Source organism: Anolis carolinensis, chromosome 4 (assembly GCF_035594765.1).
Source record: "Anolis carolinensis isolate JA03-04 chromosome 4, rAnoCar3.1.pri, whole genome shotgun sequence".
In the NCBI taxonomy this organism is placed as follows: domain Eukaryota; kingdom Metazoa; phylum Chordata; class Lepidosauria; order Squamata; family Dactyloidae; genus Anolis; species Anolis carolinensis.
The window spans coordinates 122029787-122055071 of NC_085844.1; the positions used below are offsets into that span (position 1 = coordinate 122029787).

The 25285-nt window shown below is 38.9% G+C and overlaps 1 protein-coding gene across 1 annotated transcript in view; it reads right to left on the bottom strand.

The window, feature by feature from the left end:
- Positions 1 to 25285, bottom strand: part of LOC100557827 (uncharacterized) — a gene marked incomplete at its 5' end in the record, with an annotated part of 227814 nt that overhangs the window by 26809 nt on the left and 175720 nt on the right. The window contains one exon of the mRNA XM_062977712.1: positions 3603 to 3809. Coding sequence (XP_062833782.1) covers positions 3603 to 3809 — 207 coding nt within the window. The remainder of the gene's footprint in view (positions 1 to 3602; positions 3810 to 25285) is intronic.

Sequence of the window (25285 nt, forward strand, 5' to 3'; positions counted from 1 at the left end):
GCTCTTGACTGCCATAAAGTGTTTTGTGTCTTGTTGGATTCTTCTAATTTTCATTGGAGGAATGGGTTTGCTTGGAAGATCAATGGCTTTTTAACTTTTTCCACAAACATTTCATAATCTTCATTTACATTGGTGTTTCAGATTGAGAGATTGGTTGCTTCCAGAACTGCCGATAGTGTGGTTGAATTAATTTTCTTTTTAGGTGGTTTCTTTCTTCTAAGGATTCCCATTCCTTCTGAAGTTAACTGTTATCAAATAATGGATTAGTCAATGATCTGTGTCTGTATATATAATCTTTTCACCAATAACCGAGACATCACTGAATATTATTTTTGTATCTGACAGTACATAATTCCCCTTAATATTAGGCTACATATGCAAACCACTTCTAATGATTTCATTTTTGATGCTGGAAATCACACACTCTTTTATATTAATTTCAACATTTTTTCTTAGGAAAGAAGTTTGGGCCTATAGTATAGAGTTGCATCCTGTTGATTAGACCCAACTAAAGAAGACTCATTGATTTAATTGTTGAATGGTGAGTGTGCACACAGATAAATCCCATTCATTCAGTCATTCTCAGGACTAACAATAACATTCACGCCAATTTTATAAATGATCCTTATTTCTTTATCTGTAAGTTCACATGCCTGTATGAACAATTCATGAAGGAAAGGTTGTTGTGGGAGGGGGGGGGGGGGTTTGCATCATTTTGGTGTGATGTAAAAACAAAATTAAAAAGTGAGAGAAAGTTGAAATGACAAATTGGAGGGAATGGACCCTTGAAGAACTCAACTAATAACTTTTCTCCAGCTACAAAAACTGGCTTTCAGCAATACCCTTTTGCCTCCTCAGATTGTGCCAAATGCAATGTTAACCATGCATTTAAAATAAATAGCCTAGAAGATGCTGACACATGCTCTTTTTCTAAAAAAGAGAGTTCTACTTCGAATGAGTTTAACATACCATACACTACATAAATAGCCAACATTCTTAAATCTAAAATATTCATACTCCCATGACTGATGGCCAAAACACCTAACACATTTGCTTCTTCTGCCATATTACATCTCCTCTTCAATGCAACATTATCATGTTTTAACTTACTGAAAATTCATTTTTTCCTTAGTACAACCCATCTTTGATGGACGGAGTGGGAAAACAGCAATAAAAAGTTGGTTGCACTTCTGATCTACTGAAAACAATGGGGCCTGGGTTACTCATGACAGCTCTACTCCATTTATTCTTAATGCATTTCAATGTTATCTCTTTCTCAAAGGTTACAGCAGGTTTAATGCAATGTAGTATATGCTCGTTCAAGTTTCCTATTAGACTACAGTTACACATTGAATTTCATAGGATTTTCTTATGTAGGGGGTATGCTGAGGTTTGTGATTCCATTCCCCTACAAGGGAGCCCCTGATGGCGCAGTGGATTAAACCACTGAGTTGCTGAACTTGCTGACTGAAAGGTTGGCGGTTCGAAACGAGGGAGCGGGGTGAGCTCCCGCTGTTAGCGTCAGCTTCTGCCAACCTAGCGGTTCAAAAACATGCAAATGTAAATAGATCAATAGGTACTGCTCCGGCGGGAAGGTAACGGCGCTCCATGTAGTCATGCCTGCCACATAACCTTGAAGATGTTTCTGGACAATGCTGGCTCTTTGGCTTAGAAATAGAGATGAGCACCAATCCCCAGAGTTGGAAACAACAAGACTTAATGTCAGGGGAAAATCTTTACCTTTACCTTACAGCACCTGTTATCCCTGATGTGTAGAAAAGTTTAAGGAGCCTTGTTCTAAGGGATTTCATCAGAATCTATAGCCCTTTATGATATAGAGTTGCATCATATATTACATATATACCTCTTCACCTGCAGGACTACCTGCATCCAACAAAATATTTGCTAAACTTCCAGCAATTCTATAGTATGTTTTCACTGAAAATTTCCATAGATACCTGCTATAAGACCTGCACTTTAATTATCACTACTGCTAATCTCTGGTATCCACTGTTCACTTTCTATTCCCCTGTTCTTTTTTTCCTATTGATGAGTCTACATTGTAGAACCAATGCAGTTTGACACCATTTTAATTGCCATGGCTCAATGCTATGAGATCATGGGAATTGCAAGTTGGTGAGACACCAGAACTATTTCAAAGAAAAGGCTAAACATCTTGTGATGTACGACTCCCCATGGTTCCATTGCATTGAGTCTGGTCTGAAACCTATATAAGCTGCTCAGACCATGAAAGACACCTTTGTGATCATGTCTGTTTAGAGCTTGAAAAGCTACTTTATTTTAAAAAATGGCTTACTACATTTACATCTCAGGGTTCCTCAAAAATCATCAGTATTCCAGTTGTAATTCTTAAAATGTAACCCTTTACTTTCACATATAAAAGTAAACACTGAAATGCCAAAAACTCCTGTCAGTGGTTTCTATGTCAATTGGATGATAAATCCATTTTGGGTTTTAGCCCACATTTTAAAGTTATCAAGGTATTGAATGGTATGGGAATTAGTACCTTAGACACTTCTTTAAAGATTGGACTAAATCTTGAACTGGATTTATGGTCCCACTGACACAGAAACAACCACAGGCACTGCCAGGATATAAAACAAACTTCAATAGTAAGACCTATGTAGTTATAAAACTGACTAAAACAATTACAATTTTTTTAAAAAGTGAAGTAAATGCTTCTTATGCTATAATTGCAACATTATGTAGTTATGCCTTAGATATTTTTAAAATAATTCATTATGTGAAACTCTTTATTTGTAGCTAGTTACTGTATATAGTTGAGTATAAGCCTAATTTTTCAGTCCTTTTTTAGGGCTGAAAAAGCTCCCCTCGGCTTATACTCGAGTGAGGGTCCTGGCCGGCTCCTATTCAGGTTGGCTTATACTTGAGTATATAGTATATACTTGAGTATATAGGTATTCAGAGTTGGACAGTTTTATCTTATTAAAATCTTATTATTATCTTTTCTCTTTTTTTTCTTCTCTTTCTTTTATATTTCATACTTTCCTATAAAAAAACTTGAATGTTCTCCCACTTTTATTGTAATCTCTGGAAAACCTATAAATAAAGTTTTTTTAAAAATAAAGTCTTATTATTATCTTAAATTACAGTTTTATAAATATTCAAAAACATTTAACCTACTGATGACTCAAATAATGCAATTTTATTAATATCTATTTTTATTTTTTAATTTGACCCGTAGCTGCTGTATTTCCCACTCTCGTCTTATACTCGAGTCAACAAGTTTTCCCAGTTTTTGTGGTAAAATTAGGTGCCTCGGCTTATATTCGGGTTGGCTTATACTCAAGTATATATGTTTTTCCATGCTCTGACTCTGCCATTGTAAGCATTATGCTACAAAAAGGTCAAGCTCCTCCAAGATGATTCTATGGTCAACTTCTAGTAAGGGGGTCAATTTGTAAGAGATTCCTAAACAGGTATTCAATCAGGTAAGAAACACATATTTTTATTTGCATTATTTGCACTTCCATGAGGGTTCTGCACTGCTAATTTCAACAAAATAGTAGGGCCTACTGTACATCTGTATCACATTTCAAAATATATGCCTGAAGACTTACCTCAACAAGAGCGCCAGTGGGCATTCTCAGAAAATGTCTGTAGAGTTCTTGGTAGCCTCCAAGATGAACTGTGTATATCATGATATGAACAGTGGTGCCTTCAGAGTCTCCTGAAGATTGCATTATTTCATCTTGATTATTGAAGTTGCTGCTGGACATTCCAGGCTGCTTGGCATGGTTTTTCCACATATAGTCATAGACCACCACCTAAAGAGGTACAAATCCTTTGCTATTCAATTTTGTAAACAAGACCTTAGTTAAAAGACTCGGCATAGTATAGTTATTCGAGTACTGGACTATGACTCTGGAGACTGTGGCTCAAATTCCCACTCAGCCATGGGTTACTGTAGGCAAGTCATATTCTTTCAGCGTACAACAATTTGAAAGACATTGTTAAAAATCCCAAAGATAGTAATGTGCTAGGCCCTCCAATGGAATCCAATACCTTTTCATCAGCCGCTCCACGACTGTAGAATGACCTGCCGGTAGAGCTCTGACAACTGGATCAGCTGTTGGCATTTAAGATACAAGTGAAGACCTATCTATTCCAGTAGGCCTGACCAGGCAGTTTTAATGGTGAATGGTGAATTTTCTAGTGTATGCCTGGTTTTTGTTTTGTGTATTTTGATATGTATTTTATGAAGGCATGTTTTAATGTGTGTATTTTATAGAGTGTTTTAAAAAGATTATGTGTTTGTTTATAGTTCTAGTAATGCTGTAACCTGCCTTGAGCCAGAAAAAATAAAATAAAATAAAATAATAATAATAATAATAATAATAATTATTATTATTATTATCTTCAGTCTTTCTTTAAACCTTCTCACCCTCAGAAGCATGTTTGAAAGACTCTAGAAGTTCCTCAACCACCTCTAAAGTCATTCTCTCAAGACAGGCATTTGGTCTTTAAAATGGGTTATTGTGGAAGAAGGGCCTAAATATCCTAAAGCCACCAGATCTTGTCTGATCTTGGCTGCTAAGCACAGTCAGCTCTGATGTTTATGAGATCTCCAATGAATACCAAGTACTGTAGGCTACATTTCAGAAGACGGAACTGCCAAAACTACTTCTGAGAACTTCTTGCTTTAAAAAAACCTGTGACATTTATGCAGTCACTAGCAGTCAACTGACAAATTGAAGGTAGACACACATACATTGTGGAAAGAGACTGTAGTTTCTTTATCATTTTTATTGATGTGTTTTCATTTATTTACACTTTAAATCTCTGCACATATATTGTAACTGTTTTAATTTATATTTCTATTTTATCATAAAAATGCAAGTGTAAAAAATGAATGCAAAAAACAAAAACAAATAAAACCCCATGTCCATTTATTTATTTCATTCATTTTTACCCCACCTTTCTCACCCCATGGGGACTCAAGGTAACTTCCAACTCGGCAAAATGCAATGCCATATAAAACATAATAATAAAATACATTCCATCAATAAAAACCAATTAAAACAGTCAGGCAATTAAAACATGTATAACGAACAAATTGAAATGTATAAAGTGCTTGCTTCCATTCATCCATAATCCTTACTCATAATCTTTAATTCAGACTGGGATTTATTAGTTCAGAATGTATATCTGTTAGAATGGCTTATATCTACTATGTGCAGAATAACCTGGAGTTAGTACCAAGGAGAATCTGCTGTCATCTAAAATCTCTATCATTAAGTTAATCAAAAATGTCCACTTCTCTCTTCATAGGTCAAATGTGACTTCATAAATCTGCTGAGACAGACTAGACAAGAGATGGTGCATATAAGACATGTCAGAGTCACTGAAGACAGCTATGATCTAGATTCACAGGAGCCAACAAGAGACCACAAAATTCCAGAGCACCATCCAGTAATCCTTAAGTGAATTCCATCTTTCAGCAGAAAAACAAATTAAGGGCAATAATTCAGCGAAAAGAGACAGGCCAAAACAGGTTCAAAATGCTGAATATTTCACGGGATTGTTTAATTAAAACAGGAGCATGGTGCTTTAAATTGCACTGTAACAATTTCAGGCTGAAATTAAGTTGCTACGAATGCCCTTACAGTTGATTTAAGTTGCTATAATTACAAAATATTACGTGGATTGAACACTGAGATAACACTTGAAGGGGGTTTCCAGTGTGTATCATCAACTCCTTTTCTCTGTCTATTCATTGGTCCTCAACTTTGTGTCAGTTTATAAAAGAAGAGGTAAGCAAAAAACTCTTTAAAACAGTGGTTCTCAACCTAGTTCTTCAACTCCCAGAAATCCTAACAGCTGGTAAACTGGCTGGAATTTCTGGGAATTGTAGGCTAAAAACATCTGGGGACTCCAGGATGAGAACCACTGTTTTAAACTGAAATCTACCCATGTACTTAAGGAAGCTTAACTTTCCATGGAATACACTTTCCTTCTAAACAATCATATTCAGTAATTGCTCTTCTCCCAAATCAAAAAGGGAAGGGTTCTCTTTGGTGATTTAGTAAAGGTTCAGATGTTATTATATTGCGTGGATTCCAAAAACCCAAGGAAGATTTGGAAAGATTTCTACTTGTGAAGGATATTTATCTACTGTAAGGAGAATGTCCCCAAATGTTGTTGCCATGTACAGTGCTCAAAATACCTAGGCTGTGTTTTGATGGAATCTTAAAGGTCGTGGATTCATCCTATGTGAGGAACAACAAAGAAATAATTTCCTCTAGATATTACATTTTATTAATAAAAATTGCACCTGATGAAAATTCTGCTTTCTTTCAAACTCTGGCTTGAGAGAAGTCTCAAATATTTTAAAGATGTAACATATTTCTCATATATTTCTCACTATGAATGAGAGAGAATTTCTAATAATCAGACATTCTCTCCCACAGTTCCCAATACCGCAAGGCAAGGGGGCATTGACAATTGGATTAACTGGTGCTTCAAAACTCTGAATATGAAATGGAACATGATGACTGACACCTTCATTTCTTGAACCTTCCTAACAGTCACAAGAACTGACAAACTGGCTTCGCTATAATCTGTGATATCATGGTTAAGAGTCGCTAAAAGTGCTATACTAAGAAAGATTACAAAAGGGAAGAGAATGAGTCCCTAGTCTAATTTATTGGATTTATATCTTTCCAGCTAGCCTCCACTGAAAGATGGAGGCTCCCTTGGAAGGATATTTTGCCCACTGAGAGAATATCCTAGTGTCCACTGCCTAGGATGTTGTGATTAGATATGGAAGACACAACATCAGTTCTCTACTAATCTCTACTGTGTATTAGACAGACTTGGGAAGTCACTCTCAACTACAGTTACCTCACAGGCCAGAACATTGCTCTAAGCAACTTGGAGGAAGTGTGTGTGATGCAAAGGCAACCGTAGGTCACTGCTGTTACCATGCATTATCAGACATGCGTCTGTAGTCTACATCTCTGTCTTCAGGGTATAAACTCTTTGTGAACATGAATGTATGGGGAATAGTGTTACCTAAGTGTACTAGAGAGAGGATTTACCACAGTGATTCAGATTCTATTCTACTAGGCTAGATGGTATAGCTGGCTCAAGCATTCTCATATTTGCCAATATACTCCAGAGAACAGTATGAGCAGCTTTGGAACAAAGTTTGGCTAAAAAGCTGCCTTCAAAAGCAGGACTCCAGAATAAGTCTCCCAGTAGAACTCTTCCAAAACTACCCAGACAGCTTATTTGTCACTGACTGAAACTGCTTTCACACTATCCCTGTATTCCAGATTATTTGCTTTGAACTAGATTATATGAGTCTCCACTGCCAGATAAGAAGGTAATCTGAGAGCAGATCCTGGGATATAGGGGCAGTGTAGAAGGGGCCTAAATCTAGAATTGCATGCTTGTGGTTTTCCAGAATTGTCATTAAATTGTTGGACTCTTAGACAAATGGTAAGGTAGAAACCAAATCTAATTAAAAAGAGGAAAAAGAAGAGGAGGGGGAAAGAGGAAAAAGAAGGATTTATCTTCAAGGGATAGTTTAGTTTCCATGTCCACCAAATAAAGTTAGATATTTTTGCTCAAAGTGAGGAAAGGAGGAGTTCGGGTGTGTAGGGCACTTTAAAGTCCTTTATGGAATTGATACTCCAGGCCTCTCACATCAACTGATAGGTGAGATGGTGTTGCTTTGATTTAGATTATGGGGTTTTTTTTCGTGTCAGGAGTGACTTGAGAAACTGCAAGTTGCTTCTGGAGTGAGAGAATTAGCTGTCTGCAAGGACGTTGCCCAGGGGACGCCCAGATGTTTTGATGTTTTACCATCCTTATGGGAGGATTCCCTCATGTCCCCACATGGAGCTGGAGCTAATAGAGGGAGCTCATCCGCGCTCTCCCCGGTAGTTTATGGGTGCCTCCTCACCTTTCCTGTAAGAAGCCTAAGTCTACCCACGGGATGAGATAGCAGAGGAGCACCTAAGTCTTCATGGACCACTTAAAATATTGGAACTAACCCTTCAAAAACAATAGAACATTCACAACAAGAAAATATGTTTGTTTTAAAAATTACCTTTCAGTACCATCTAGATTTTCAGTCAGTGTGACCATAAAGATGGAACTTTTCCTTATATGCTTTTATTTTTGTACTCATTTTTCACATTGTGTGCTTCGAATAAATAAGGAACAACGTGATATCACTCTTACTCTGAATATGCATCTTGATCTACATCTTAACCTACATACAAGGAGGAACCCTTCCAGGACAACAGATGACTGAGGAATTCTATCTGATGCTAGATAACTTCCTCCTCTTCATTCTCTGGCTTTGTTGTTGTGATGAGCAGGATGCTGTCCACCTTGGAGAGCTGTCCATAAAATATGCATCTTTTACAAAATAAATGGAGATATATTCCTGCAATCTTAGGGTCGAAAGATGCCACAAGATCAGGAATACACAATTATTGCCATCTTTCAGGATGGCCCTTCAATCTCTGTTCAAAGACTTCTAAAGAAGGAGGGACCATCACTATCTCAGGCAGTTGAACACCCTTTTTAATAAAAAAATTCTACCTTTATTTAAATGATATCTCTTTTCTTGTAATGTGGTTTCATTGGTTCTGTTCTAAACTCCAGACCACCAGAAAACAAGCTCACCCCAACTTCTACCTGACATACTACTTTTCGTAGGGGGTTATTTCTCAAAATCCTTTTCAAGAACCACCTCCTTCCACTCAAGGCCCTCAAATAGGACTTTCACTGAAATAGTGCTTTTATGCTAATTATTTCAGGTCTGTGTAGTTATGAGGAATCACCTTGAGAACATATTTAGGGGTTAGGTGATATCCTTCTGAATAAATAAACGAAGGAATCATAACTGATATGGCAAACAGTGCTTTCAGATAACTTCATTAATCTCAAGCAAGAGTTCAGTGCTTGAGTGCGTGTCACTTTCCACTCAGAGAAACAATGCACTTATATTTTAGAAATGGCACATTTTCTGCATGAATAACTGGTTATGAGCTTTTAGTTTTAACTGGAGGCAAATAAAAAATGTGTGTTTATTAGATAATATTTATTTATTCCTGACTTTAATTTTTCAGTTATAGAAGTACAACCCCACCAACTAGCACCTCATTTTATGAAATATGAGCTATGTAACCAGTTGTGTTATAATTTGAGACTTTTATGCCTAGAACAGCCACATGACAACAGTGGTGAGTGACCTTTTTTTAAAAAAACTGTAAATAAGAAATATAAATTTATTGGACCATTTTAAAATCAACTATTTAGTTAAATATATTTAACAAAGTAACTGCTCCTGACCCAGCCCCACAAGCCTGACAGAAATTCACTAGTGCTCCAATTGCTGACTGAATGGGTCTCCCTTTCTCCTTGCACCTCCTCACCATACAGCTGATGCCCAATAAAGTAGGTTAGTGGGTGATGCCATGGACTGTTCAGGAGAATATGTGTTTCATTTATTAGAGATAATAAAATAACTATCTGTTGGGAAGGAGCGAGCGAATGAAATATTAGGAGTGAGTGCTAATTGGTGTAATGTCTGAATCCCTAATGCAACAGGTCAAGGGTTTGGAGTGCAAGTACAAATTAAAGGAGGAGTTTGTGTTTTCAATTCTACATTAAATTTACATACATCCCAAGTCATCAACTTCATGAGGAAATTGTATATACCGAGCATTTAATCTTTGTTGAAATATCATAGCTCTTAGAAAACCATAGTAATGTATGTTATAGGTTGTAGATATAAATAAATAGAAGCTTTACCACAGTTTCTGAACCAAGATATACCTTGCAGTATAGTAAAGTGTCACTCAAGCTTGTGTAAGAAATAACAGTATCTTCATTTCAGTTCAAAAGATCAAACAGGGCAACAATATATACAGCAGTCTCTCTGAATTCAAACAGAGAACAGAGGAAATGAAGTCCCTTTAAACAGTCTTTAAATATTTCCTTATAAATAATCAGGTTTTGGAGAGTTGGCAGCCATTTCCTTCCTGACCATTTCCAGTTAGCGCTCTCTTTACTCTCAGAGGTGAAAGCGACAGTTAAAACTGTTTGTCCCAGCAGCAAGCAAGAGACAGTAGCCAATCAGAATTCTGGCTCCTGACTGGCTCAGCCAATCAGCTGTCAACACATGCCTTTCCAGTCAACCCATTATATTATGGTGTCCTTTTACTAATCTCCACGATGTAGACTCTAAATTCACAGCCCCACAATGTACTGTGTCTTCATACAGTGAACTTTAGTCAGAAACATGCATGCCTATATGAATGTAGATTGCAAGGGTCATGTTTGCACACTCTTAAAAGTATATATTCATAACCCACACCAACAAATCAGCAGTAAAATCACTGATTCTGTATCAAATCCCACAAGGAAAGAATACAGAACTCCCACCAGCTGCTATCAGTCAAGGTAAAACAAACTATTTAAAAAACCTCTACAAAATCCACAACCCTCATGGCCTCTCTGTCTGTGTCTCAATTTAGACTGCCAGGACTCCTACAGCAAAATTTAGAACTGCACAGTGGCATGTGATTGTAATCTGAACACATAGCACATGCTGCTACAAAATACCTTTGCCATTTCTTTATGCAGATGTTCATGCTTTATGGCTTAGAACTACATTCCATGACATTTAGAAGGATAAATTTATACTCTGTCTTTTCTGCAAAGCTGGGATTCAAGGCAGCTTACATGATAAAAAGAAATACAAGCGGAAAGAAAGCATAGCTAAGACATACAAAAAAATTTACATTTAAAACAGCATTAAGCTGTCTCCGGCATTAAAACAGCAGTTTCAAAGGAAGGATAAAAGTAATACAGCATATTAAGGGAAGTCCTTTCCTTGTGAAACAGCCAGTTCTCCAAAGTCTATTGGAATAAAAAGGGTTTCACCTGCCAATGGAAGGACAATTAGATGGGAACCAATTTAGCCTCTTAAGAACGGAGTCCCACGACCACTGAGAAAGAACTTCCTTGTGTTTCCACCAAACATGAATGTGAGCATGTCCTCCAAAGATCTCAGAGCTTAGTTAAGTTAATATGAAAAAACACAGATAGCCTGGATCCAATCACGTGGGACTTTGCAGGTCATGGACTATTTAGTAGTTGTTGTTTGCTTTCAGCAAAGCAGAATAAAATCATCAGAATTGGAAAATAGATTACACTAATGCAGAATAATATATTCAGGCTTCATTGAAGAGAACAAAACTTTTTTTTAAAAATTCATAGCCTAGAAACAGCAGAATGTGGTCAAGATGATGATGATGATCATCATCATCATTTATATCCTACCTTGCTCCTGACAAGGATAACCTGGATGTTCCAGCAAGCATTTGAGAACGATTGGTCCCTAGATATAAATGCCCAGTCCCTAGGTCACCAGGTAGTATTCTGTTATCTTCACCTTATCCATTTCCGTGGCCTTATCGTACGTTGTTTGCACTATCCCATGCCTTGAATAACCTGGTCATGCTCATGTTTATAATTATGGTCATTGGTTCCTGTTGAACACGGCCTGATGGAGCCTCAATGATGCTGATTTTCTCATATGTTCAATTATGTTTTATTCGGATAGTTTATTTTATGATGCCTTTATTTTATTTTTATTGGTGGTTTGTTTTAATGGATTGTTGTTTTTATGTATGTTTGGACTTTCTGTCCCATACGTAAGCTCCTCGAGTCCCTCAGGTGGTGGGGTATAAAAATAAAGTTGTTGTTGTTGTTGTTGTTGTTATTGTTATTATTATTCACAGTGGTTAGGTAAAGGTAAAGGTTTTCCCTGACGTTAAGTCCAGTCGTGACCGACTCTGGGGGTTGGTGCTCATTTCCATTTCTAAGTCGAAGGGCTGGCGTTGTCCATAGACATCTCCAGGACATGTGGCCGGCATGACTGCATGGAGCGCCATTACCTTCCCGCCAGAGCGGTACCTATTGATCTACTCACATTTCCATGTTTTCGAATTGCTAGGTTGGCAGGAGCTGGGGCTAACAGCGGGCACTCATTCCGCTGCTGGGATTTGAACCTGGGACCTTTTGGACCAAGTTCAGCAGCTCAGCGCTTTAACACACTGTGCTACCAGGGGCCCCTCACTGTGGTTAAAACAATACAAATATAAAACAATACAAGAGTATTAGGAAATAGATAAATATAAGATTTTAAAAATAATTAAATCATTTGTGAAGTTTAAATATTTTGTACTGCTCCATTATCTGGGCAGAGGCCACTAAAGGGCGCTAGACAGAGAAGGATAGTCCACTTTACGGGGGGAGGATGGTTGAAGAAGTAAAACCATTTCCCCCTGTTTTCCTGTTATTCCCTTCATCCATGTCACTGTTGTGGAAACAACCCTCATTTATGAAATGGAAAAGGGGGAGGGGGAATAACCAGCAAAAATGGGGAAAATGATTTTCCTCCTTCATAAAATCGACTATTGTTCTTTGTCTGGGCCCCCTTTTGGAGTCCGACCAGATAATAGAACAGTACAAAATATTTAAAATATTAAAATGCATTACGAATTTATTTACAAACCTTAAAAACAGAACCATGCAACACTGAAAGCCTGATTTTAGCCTCTTTGAAAAAGATAGAAATAAGTGTTAATGAGGAAGAATCCACAAGTCAGGACAGAATGCAGAAGTTTGCTTTTGTTATCAGCTTGTCAGATGAAACCATGGTAGGGATGGGCCTTTCACACTGAAGAAAACAATGTAAAACAATGAGTTCGGTATGTTCAGTTCTGTAAAAGAGGTGGATCTGTTTCTTCTTAAACAGTATAAGTTGCTTCAGCCCCTTTAAGATCATGGTTTTTCTCTCTCTTCCTTTTAATAATAATAATTATGATGAAACCATTGATCATATCATCAGCTGCAGTAAGAAAAGCGCACAGACTGACTACAACAGAGGAACAACTATGTGGCCCAAATGATGCATTGGAACTTATGCCTCAAGTACCATCTCCCAGCAGTAAAGAACTGGTGGGATCACAAACCTGCAAAGGTAATGGAAAATGAACACGCAAAGATACTGTGGGACTTCCGAATCCAGACTGACAAAGTTCTGGAATACAACACACCAGACATCACAGTTGTGGAAAAGAAAAAGGTTTGGATTATTGATGTCGCCATCCCAGGTGACGGTCGAATTGATAAAAAACAACAGGAGAAACTCAGCCGCTATCAGGACCTCAAGATCGAACTTCGAAGACTCTGGCAGAAACCAGTACAGGTGGTCCCGCTGGTGATCGGCACATTGAGTGTTGTGCCAAAAAGATCTCAGCCAACATTTGGAAACAATAGACATTGACAAAATTAGGATCTGCCAACTGCAAAAGGCCACCCTACTGGGATCTGCACACATCATCCGAAAATACATCACACAGTCCTAAACGCTTGGGAAGTTTTCGGCTTGTGCTTTTTTGATACGAAATCCAGCATATGTATCTTGTTTGCTGTGTCATACAATGTTGTTGTGTCAATAATAATAATAATAATAATAATAATAATAATAATAATAATTTATTTGTATCCTGCTACCATTTACCCTAGGAGACTTGGAGCAGCTTACACACAGTAACAGTACATCTCTCTCTTGTCCAAGATGCAACAAAAAAAATACATCACTATGTTATTTATTGATTGGGAATTTAAAGACAGTGATAGTGAATTTATCATAACTGGTCTAACCCATTTCTCTATTAGGGCAATGCTTTTATTATTACAATATAAAACGTAATATTTTTATTCAAGGAAGAAAAAGACTGCTGCATGGTGCATATCTATATTCCAAATGCAGTCTCCGTGTCCTAAACAACCAGCCAACAGAATCTCCTACAGCTATTGAAGAGGAGTGAAGGGGGGAGGGACAGATTATTTATGAAGAGTGACAAAATAAGATCATGTGGAAGGCTGTCATGAAATGCTTGTTGCATAATACATGATGGATCAGTTCTATTATTTAACTTTCCCAAATATATGACAATAAAGAGAGATGCTAAGCATCATAGGCAGCATTAATTTACAGTAGAAAAAATAATTAGAATCTCTCTCTTTTTTTGAAGAATGGAGTGAAAATGTAAACAATGCTTCCCTCCAGGCTAGCACTTCATCAAGTTGACAGGTGCATTTGAATTTCCATGGGTGGGGGGACATAATAGGTTATTTATGTGTCATTTTAATAGAAAGGCCCGGCCATCAAGATGGACAGGAGACTTTATCAGGACTGCTGTTTGCAACTTATCCACCAATTTAATACCCCAGGAAAACTACCTGAAATAAAATGGACGCATTTTTTCTTATACACAGCATTATATACACACTAATACAGGTGTTGTTCACTGCCAACCCTTTGCTCACTGGGTGCTCCCAGTTCATCTCTCTCTCCCAACTCAATGATTGTAATGCAAGATTGTAGTGTTGGTACTCAAAGAAGATAAATAAAGGTGCTATAATTATTGGCTGAGTCTGACCATACCTGAAAGTAAATAGTATGTTATGTAATTGGTGGAAGTCGGGTGGATCATACCTCAGTGCACATGCTTTGTCTGCAGAGAATCTGAGTTCTGGGCAGAAATAGGATTAGGCATACAAAAGACTTTTGAACACTTCAAGCATTTAAAGGAGGCAATACAGAGATAGAATGATAAATAGTCTGATTTGGCCGCTTTCTCTGTTCCTCCATGAGGAAGATCAATTGGGCAAAAAGGTCTGTGAGGTAAAGTGGATATTACACAGAAAGCTACACTTCTAATTCTCCAGATGTATTATGTAACAATATAGTTTACGTTAAACAATAAAAATTGTAACACAGGTTTTACTGGATACAAACAGTAGGTTCCTGTGAATATACTTAATATATATATACAGTAGTCTCACTTATCCAAGCCTCGCTTATCCAAGCCTCTGGATTATCCAAGCCATTTTTGTAGTCAATATTTTCAATATATTGTGATATTTTGGTGCTAAATTCGTAAATACAGTAATTACTACATAGCATTACTGCGTATTGAACTACTGTCAAATTTGTTGTATAACATGATGTTTTGGTGCTTAATTTGTAAAATCATAACCTAATTTGATGTTTAATAGCCTTTTTCTTAATCCCTCCTTATTATCCAAGATATTTGCTTATCCAAGCTTCTGCCGGCCTGTTTAGCTTGGATAAGTGAGACTCTACTGTATATATATATACAGTAGAGTCTCACTTATCCAACATAAACGGGCCAGCAGAATGTTGGATAAGTGAATATGTTGGATAATAAGGAGGGATTAAGGAAAAGCCTATGAAACATCAAATTAGGTTATGATTTTACAAATTAAGCACCAAAACATCATGTTATACAACAAATTTGACAAAAAAGTAGTTCAATACGCAGTAATGCTATGTAGTAATTACTGTATTTATGGATTTAGCACCAAAATATCACGATGTATTGAAAACATTGACTACAAAAATGCGTTGGATAATCCAGAACGTTGGATAAGCAAGTGTTGGATAAGTGAGACTCTACTGTATATATACACACACACATATATACACACACACACACACACACACACACACACACACATATATCACAATAATAATATAATAATAACACTTTGTTTATATTCTGTCCTTCTCCCCGAGGAGACTCAGAGTCGATTACAGCATATAAACAGACACAGGCCATGTTACAATGGAACACACAAATACATAGACAAAGGCAAAGGCTTCTCCTTTCATTTCTGGTTCTGGAGGTGGTGCTCATCTCCAGCTCTGGGGAAGGTACTTATCTCCATTTCCAAACCGAGGAGCCTGCGTTGTCAGTAGACACCTTGTGGTCATGTTGCCGGCATGACTGCACGGAGTGTCTGTTTACCTTCCCTTCAAGATGGCACCTATTGATCTACTCACATTTGCATGTTTTCAAATTGTTAGGTTGGCAGGCGCTAGGACTAACAGCAGGAGCTCACCCCATCCCATGGATTCAAACTGCCAAACATCAGGTCAGCACTTCAGCAGCACAAGGGTTTAACCCATTGTGCCACTGTTCCCCTCCCCTGGTTAAAGGTTGCCTTTACCAATTTAACTATTCTCCAAACAGATAAACCAGTTTGGACCCCACTATGACCTCCTATTCATCTCCCTTCCATCTGTTTCTTTGAGGGAAAATGAAAAACATCTAGCCCAACTCACTTGAAATTGTGACCTGTACAAATATTCTATAGTTTCTTAGCCACCTTCCATCTACATCCAGTAAAGTGGTGGTAGCCTAGCGAGACACATAGTCCAAAAGTAATTTCTTCTAAGTAGTACGGAAAGGGGCATGTTTTCTATCACAGTCAATTTTTACATGTAATCAATTAGTAATCTGTAGTTCTGTTCTTGGTTGCACAATAAAGCCACATGATGGAAAAGGTAGACAGTTTGATCCTCTGCTGATGTTGTTGTTATATGAGTCACTGTAACAGCTAGCCTTGCTGGCTGAGGATGGTCAACACAGTCTACACTATGGATAGGCATTAGGCAAAATGAAGCCTCCAAAAAGTCGTGGGTGCCCCAGAGGAACCTAAGGTGCCTCAAATATCTTCTAATGTGGGGAACATTTTCACAATGGCTTTTTGTAAATCAGGAAGTGGCTATGTGTCAGAACCCTGGCTGCTGGGCACCAAAAACCATACACGGAGGCCAATCTCTATCTAATATCTTTATTAAGGAAATATATAAAAGCAACAAAAACAAGTGAAGAATATAGTTCAGAAGCAGACCTTTCAAATGAGGTCAAATATAGTCCAAAAATGTATTGTCCAATAAATGATATTAGAGTTCAAAGTTTTAATCCACTTGACCGAAACACACACTTTGCCAAGCAATAGTGTGGGGAAATGTCAGAGTCTTAGAGTCCAATGAAGCTTGATAGCAAGGCTGGAAATATACTTGATTCTTGGCTAGGTCCGTGACTGGAAACAAGGCAAAACATGAAACGGGGAGCAGGGTCTGTGGTTGAACAGCAAGGCTCGGCAAGGCTTGAAGCTTGATCCGGGAAGCAAGGAACTGGGGTTACGAAGTCCACACACGATCTCACTCCTGAAGCTGATCAATTGACTCCGCAAAGAATCTCTCGCGCCAAACACCTATATTGGGTCTCGTTTTCCCGCCAACAAATCTCTTTCCCTAGAGAACAAGAAGCGAAACCCAACTCTGTCCAGATGCAAGACTCCTTAGAATTTCCCAAGGGAAGCAGTCCTAATCAGCTTGTTGTTTGGCAGCGATCCGTGAACTCCTCCGTTGGGCCTCTCTAACTCCTCTGTCTCTAGAATAAAATTCTTTCCTGGGAAACGGAGGGGAGTCCTGCCCAAGGCCTGTTTTGCTGAATTCTTGAGGGCAAACGTCAACATCCGGCAGGTGAAGAGACTCCGGCTCTTGTTGCACCGGCGAAAACCCCATGTTTTCATCTTCATCTGCCATAATAGTACTAGGAACAGGACTACAAGGCCCATGAGGCATCACACTATGATGGGAACATGGCAGAAGTGTCCCCACACCACGGAGAGGGCATTTTTAGCTTTATTTTTGTAGGCATGCAAACCTCAGAAGTCAGCTGTGGTACCAGTGACTCTCACAGTTGTCAGTCTCTGATCTAGACAGTTACAGATGACCCATCTTTCTCCATGACATTTGCTTTTTCATGTCACTTGCTAGCTGAAAAAGAGTCACCTCTATCCTGTCCACAGAAAAATATTTAATTCCTGAACTAAAAATAAAAAAAACAGCAGTGCATATAATTTAAACTTTTCATAAAGATATTCCACAGTCACTGCCAGCATATTACACATAGAGAAATCGGTAAATACAGTTTGGAGGGGGGCAGATGTTAGCAAAATAATACTGGGAGAGGGCTTTTCGTTCAAGTTCAGATTCACAGCACATGTTGTGAAAGAATGATATTTTCCAAACTGGTGAAATTCATAATTTGTTTGACGATTTGGAGCGCTGTGCAAAAAATAATGACGACCATAATTTAGAGGGCAAGTGTGTCCAAATCCATCTCTTTGTGATTCTGCTCCATGTAGACATCATTATCAACCCAGCAGCTCTACTACACGAACTCAGCTACAATGTTCAATCAATGTCAGAATATTTTGGGTACTAGCTATTGGGGGAAATGGCCTCACACAATGTGTCAGCTTGCAGTTTTCAGAGCTGATTCATCATAGGTCTTTTCTCGCCCATGCTATTTGTAGCTCAGGCTTTGAACATAAAGGTGGTGAGAGGAATAGAAAGAGAAGGAAAGACACCAGCCCCTTTCTACAGAAGAGAGTCATTTCATTTTGCTGGACAAATTAGAATGAGAGAGAGCAGCTACAGCAATACTAGACAAAGTGTGTGTTTCAGAGATGGAAGTGCCTTTTGCCTGTGGGATCAGTGCTCTCTGAGATGTATTACACTCTCCACAGCAAAACAGAGTTCTTGGGATTTTGTTTCCCCACCTGGCTCTTTTTCATAAAACTGTGTTTTTGAGGCATGCTTTATCAATTTTATTTCACCACAAGCTACTTGTGGCCACAATCCTGCACATTGCTACAGCTGTATTCCATCTGAGCCTCCCAAAACTCATCTTAAAAGCAGGCAGCCATAGTGAGTGAAGACATTCTATGGTACTGGTGAAAAGGGTGATGAAATATGACATATCCAACCTATTCCTGCCAGCAAACCACAACTAGCAAAAGCAGGGATCCTTTTGGATTGTGTCACCCCCCCCCCCCCCACTTCACTATGGCTCAGTGGCAGGAGGGGCTGTGCACATCATCCTTCAGTGCCTCACTTCCTAATAATAATAATAATAATAATAATAATAATAATAATAATAATAAGTTCTGGAACACAACACACCAGATATCACAGTTGTGGAAAAGAACAAGGTTTGGATAATTGATGTCGCCATCCCAGGTGACAGTCGCTATCAGGACCTCAAGATTGAACTTCAAAGACTCTGGCAGAAACCAGTGCTAGTGGTCCCGGTGGTGATGGGCACATTGGGTGCCGTGCCAAAAGATCTCAGCCGGCATTTGGAAACAATAGACATTGACAAAATTACGATCTGCCAACTGCAAAAGGCCACCCTGCTGGGATCTGCACGCATCATCCGAAAATACATCACACAGTCCTAGACACTTGGGAAGTGTTCGACTTGTGGTTTTGTGAAACGAAATCCAGCATGTCTATCTTGTTTGCTGTGTCATACAACATCGTTGTGTCAATAATAATAATAATAATAATAATCTTTATTTATACCCCGCCACCATCTCCCCAACGGGGACTCGGGGCGGCTTACATGGGGCCATGCCCAGAACAATACAATATCACAGAATATAAATAAAACAACAAATCATAACACATTAAACAATGCAATAAAAGATAATATACACTACATTAAGAAAAATCAAAAGAACAATAAAACCAAGGGCGGATACTGCAGAACTCATTTGCTTGGTATGACTGCCTGCTTTTTAAGGTGAATTCTATGAGCTTTTGCAGTCATGGCAAAGGCACCAGAGTTGTAAATGTGAATATAAAACAATTACAACATAATAAGTGTGAAGTCTTGGCTCTGCCTTTCCTCCCCTTTGCTTTAATTCCCTCTGCTTAGGTTTCTCCCAATAGTGTAGATGCCTCCATTTGTATTAGTATTTGGGTGGAGTATAAAAATTCCCCTAGAGGCCAGCCTTAGTTGGTCTTTTCCATTTGCCTGTTACAGAGCTTGCTTGATAGACTCCTTTTTTCTTTCTGCAACAGAGCTACAGTCATTAGTGGTCTGGTCATTGTTTTGTAATCTTAGGCCCAGCAATCTAAAACAGGCATCCTTAGCACTAAACTCAGTCATAGTGAGAACAGAAACTTGCAGTCAGCCTAAGTTTCACAAAATAGAAGATCAAGACAGCTTATAAACACCATCTTATAATCCATTGCTTTATATCAAAGGCAAAAGACTTTCAAGGATTCCTGAGAGATGACTGCAACCAGCAAAAACTCCTTTCGTAATGCATTGTTTTAAGCTATCTTACAATAGTCCCGGGTGGAGTTGGCCCTTTGTTCTTCCTGTTTTGAGTAAACTGATTTTGGTTATCTTTTCACTTTGCCTAAAGTGCCTCTGTATGTTAAGGATCTTGATCTTAATAGAAGGTATACAGATAGCCCCCGGGTAAAGCCAGACACCATAGTTTCCCCAAAGGCTCGGGCGTGCCATCATAATAAGTCTAGCTTAGGATATTCAGCTGTCTAACAGGATGCCATCCCACATTTCTAAATCAGCGATTCATACATTGTTATATATGCTATGTAACATATCTTGATATATGTTGTCTAATGCCCCATTCACACTGATCATTTAATGAAGTTTCAAACTGGGATAGAAGAAAGTGGTTTTACTGTGCAGATGATCATATAGGAAATCCAGTTTGAGGACTAAGGGCCCTTCCAGACAGGCCCTATATCCCAGGTTCTGATCCCAGATTTTCTGTTTATCCCTGATTATCTGGCCATGAGGACTCATATAATCCAGATTAAAGCAGAAAACCTGGGATCAGATCCTGGGTTTTAGGGCCTGTCTGGAAGGGCCCTAGATGGCAGTTTCACAAACCAAAGAGCACTGAAGAACTTGCATTTTTGTGAGTTTATTGTCTAGCCACCTCAGTTTGAAGCTAGCTGCATTAAATGTTTAGTGTAGACTGAGGCTATGAATGGATTTCTTTGGCCAGAAGGATTGTGTGGAAGAATGAAAGATCACAAAAACAATTCCAGAGGGCCACATGTGGCTTCATGATCATAACTTGCCACTCTGATCTTATCCAGGTGTTTTGAAGCAAACATCCATTCTGGCAAGTACAGCTAATGGTAAAGGACTAGGACAGTGGTTCTCAACCTGTGGGTCCCCGGGTGTTTTGGCCTACAACTCTCAGAAATTCCAGCCAGTTTACCAGCTGTTAGGATTTCTGAGAGTTGAAGGCTAAAACATCTGGGGACCTACAGGTTGAGAACCAGTGGACTAGGAGATTTGTTTCAAACATCTGAAAAGTATAAGATAGTCTGATGCAAAGATTATAGAGCAGTGGTTCTCAACCTGTGGGTCCCCAGGTTGTCCTAAAAATCCTTACAGCTGGTAAACTGGCTGGGATTTCTGAGAGTTGTAGGCCAAAACACCTGGGGACCCACAGTGTTCTAGAAGAAGATCAAAGGAAGGCTCCAGTTCTAAGATAGTCATGACCAAATGCAGTCAGAATGGGACAAATGCATAGTTAAGGCTAAAAAGCAACTCAGCAATTTCTCTCCCTCTCACCATGGAAAGTAGTAAGGCTTACTTCTGCTAACACATGGACAGGATTACTCTTTAAACATCTTTATGCACATCATATCACAACACACCCTGAATACAACAGCAAAAAACTCAGAGCTTCCATTACTGGGGAGAAGGGAGAGTTTATAACTGCAGGGCATGTTTATCTGGGGTTAGATTAGTGTGAACACTAAGTCACACTCTCATCATAAGGGAAAGGGAAAGGCAACACCACCTCTGAAAAAAACTTTTGAAGAAAACCCTGTGATAGATTTATCTTGACATTACCATAAGTCTAAAATGACTTGAAGGCACACAACAGCAACAACAGCAACCTCAAAAATATTATGGTTACAGAGTTAATGACATGGCTTCTTTTAGTTTTAACATTTTGTTAGCCAGAATATCTTATTAATGGGAGCTGGTACTTTGGTTTAAGTGAAAAGGGACAATGAAATTCAGAAAGGAACTGAATGTCACTTGAAGACAGAACCTTTTAATCAATCTCAGGCATGGACGATTGAGGATTTATGAGGGTCTCTCACCCATAGGTGTGATGTAAGTAACATAATCCAATGTAACTGTTAACATTTGCATCTGGGCATCTGCTAGTGAACCATGCTAGAGTTGTGTAACAAAAGAAAGTAAAAGGCACTACTCCAAGTGTTAATTGTTTGAGGCTCTCATATGAAACATTCACAAACTGCACAAGCTCAAGCTTTGTGTAGGCTACAATGATGGGGAAACTAGGCCTTAATTAACTCCTGGGGTAATTTACAAGTATGCACACCACACTCATTGCCCAGCCTGCTAACAAGACCCTTGATCAATGGCATGTGTTCAGGAAAGGAGCTGGAATGTCAGAGACAACTGGGAAAAGATGAGAGAGAAGCTAGAAACAAACTGCAGAGTGAATAATCAACAGGTTCACAAATCCTTCCGAATCCACTCTACCCCCATCAACCACTCTGTCTTCTTAAAAACTAGCAGCCCATGATTTTCATAGAAATGAATTTCTCCCAATTCATCCGTAGTTGTACAAAAGTTTTTGTAGGTTTTTTGTTGTTGAAGTTCTAGCAGTAGAACTCATAATGAGTTCACTGTAAGCAATTTACAATCTGGACCAGAAGAATATAGGTAGTCTTTTTTTGAAGATCAGCCATAAGATCTCCTGGGGCTTTCATCGAATCTCATTGAACCCTCTAGTGAGAATGTTTAGGAAACAATCCTATTTATCTCTCCACTGAAGGTAAACTACTGCATACTCTAAGAATGGCTTCCAGGTAAGTGTTCATACAATTGCATCTAAGACTGGAGTTCTGTATACACTTAAAACATACAGAGCATTTTACTAATTGAACATATCATATTTACTGGTATATAATGTAAATGTGAGGGGCATAAACCGATTTTCTCTTAAAAGAAGCTGGTGAGCATTTGACGAGACAGTATTGTGTGTCCTGGAGAAGCAAGCATCACATATTGAATTACGTAGCAAACCTGTCTTAAAAACCAGCTATCACTCATTTGCTGTTTTTCTTTGAGAACAAAATGTGGGTGTTTTATGCATTCAAGTAGAACTGCTTGTTTATTCCAGCTGTTTAATATTTGTCAGGGGACTTACCAACCCCAGGCAACTTTTCAAGGTTCATTAAAACCAGACCACAGACAAAACCTGTGGGCTAAAGTTAGGCCTGCTATAACCCTATGGAGAGCATTCAACACATGTTGAATGTATATACTCATCTAAATAATTCTATACAATGAGATATTGCTCTGAACATTCCTGTGGGTTTCACAAGCAATCTGCAGAATTTAGAAAGTTACTTTCAAAAACTAAGATACATTTACTAATCCAAGGTCCAAAACTGGTTACCATAAGGGTAACAAATCTAAAAAGTATCCTTTCCCTATAATTAAAAAGTAATCAAACTGTTTACTTTTAGGCTGTATTTAAAAACCATTTGTATGGTATAGGCCACAGAGTTACAATACAAAACAGCTATTTATGAGGTAGTAGAAATTACTCAACTGTAAAAATAACTATAGCAGTTCTAAAATTGTTGAAGTAACTAAAATGGAAACAGAACAAAGTAATTTCACCCATAGATGTGGGCGAAATGTCAGAAAAGAATACTTCTGGAACATGGCCATACAGTCCGAAAAACATACAACAATCTTGTGACCCTGCCATGAAAGCCTTCAACAACACATTAATTTCTTACAGCATTACAATTATGATATTAGGTATGCCTTAGTTAGATATGGACACTCATCAAGTTGACCACAATTTTGGGAATATATCTTATTCCTAATACAGGGGCAGTCTGCTTCTAGAGTTTTGCATGAAGGACTGTAATTAGGAGTTAAAATCAAAGTAGATCAATCCCAATAACTTGTTTTGAAGATTCTAGCTTTTGATTTTAGACCAGTGGTTCTCAACCTGTGGATCCCCAGATGTTTTGACCTTCAATTCCCGGAAATCCTAACAGCTGGTAAACTGACTGGGATTTCTGGGAGTTGTAGGCAAAAACACATGAGGACTTACAGGTTGACAATCATTGTTTTAGACCCTGGTTTGTAATTTCATTTTCCAATTTGAAGGGCTCAAGGACAAATGTGCCAAGAAGTTTGTTGAAATTTATACATTGCTGGAGATGTCTTTATTATTGCAAGAAAATAGAATCCCTCCCCCCCCCATCAATTTGACTGAATCATGAATTTCTACACATCCTTCCTTTACACGACACTTTAAAGTCACCAATGAGTGATGATTATTTGAATTGGTGTCAGCTATAATCTCCTTCTCAAGTGATCTGTACTCCTATTTGCTCAAATATTTGCTTAATGGAAAATATATACATATATAAATAAACCACAGAATGTCTTCCAGATCTTTGAGTTAAATCATGTGGTATATGAATAAAGTTGTTTGTACAGTAGAGTCTCACTTATCCGTTATAAACTGGCAGGCAGAATGACGGATAAGTGAAACTGACAGATAACAGGGTGGGTGCTTGCTCGTCCATCCTCCCTCCCTCGCTCACTTACCAGGCCGGGTCCCAGCAGCGGCGACGGCAGCACCAGGACCCGGCCTGATGAAGGAGCGAGTGAGCGAGGGAGTGGGCGAGCAAGGGCCTTGCCACCTTCTTTCACTCACCCGCCTCCGTCTCTCAGCTCCTTCACCACACCAGGTCCCGGCAGCACCAGGATCCGGCCTGGCGAAGGAGCGAGTGAGCGAGGGCCTTTGTGCCCTCCTTTGCTCACCTGCTTCCGTCCCTCAGCTCCTTCACCATGCCGGGTCCCGCAGCACCAGGACCCGGCCTGGTGAAGGAGCGAGCAAGCGAGGGAGGGCTTTTGCCACCCTCCTTTGCTTGCCCGCCCTCCGTCCCTCGCGCCTTCACCAGGCTGGGTCCCAGCAGCATCGGGACTTGGCCTGGTGAGGGAACAAGCGAGCGAGCGAGAGCCTTTGCTGCCCTCTTTCACTCACCCGCCCTCCGTCCCTCGCTCACTCTCCCGGCTGGGTTCTGGCAGCACCGGGACCCGACGGGGTGAGTGAGTGAGAGAGGGAGCGAGTGAGGGAGGACATTTGCCTCAGATAATATGGCATGTTGGATAAGCAGAATTTGGATAAGCGGGGCTCTACTGTATATGGTTCATATTTTCTTCAACCCTTTCTGCTGATAATTCTGCTGATGATGATGATAATTGGATTGAAGTCCTAGTATATATGCAGGTTTATTTCAGCAACAACAAATCTCCTTAAATTTGAGATTTTGATATTAATCAGATGGCAAATGAAAACATTAATGGGATATTTAACTTGTTTTGAAATGTAACAAATTAAAGACATGGGGCAGGATCATTAGTGGGGCGGAGTGGGGGTGATTATTTTCCAGAATTCCCTGTATCAATTGAAG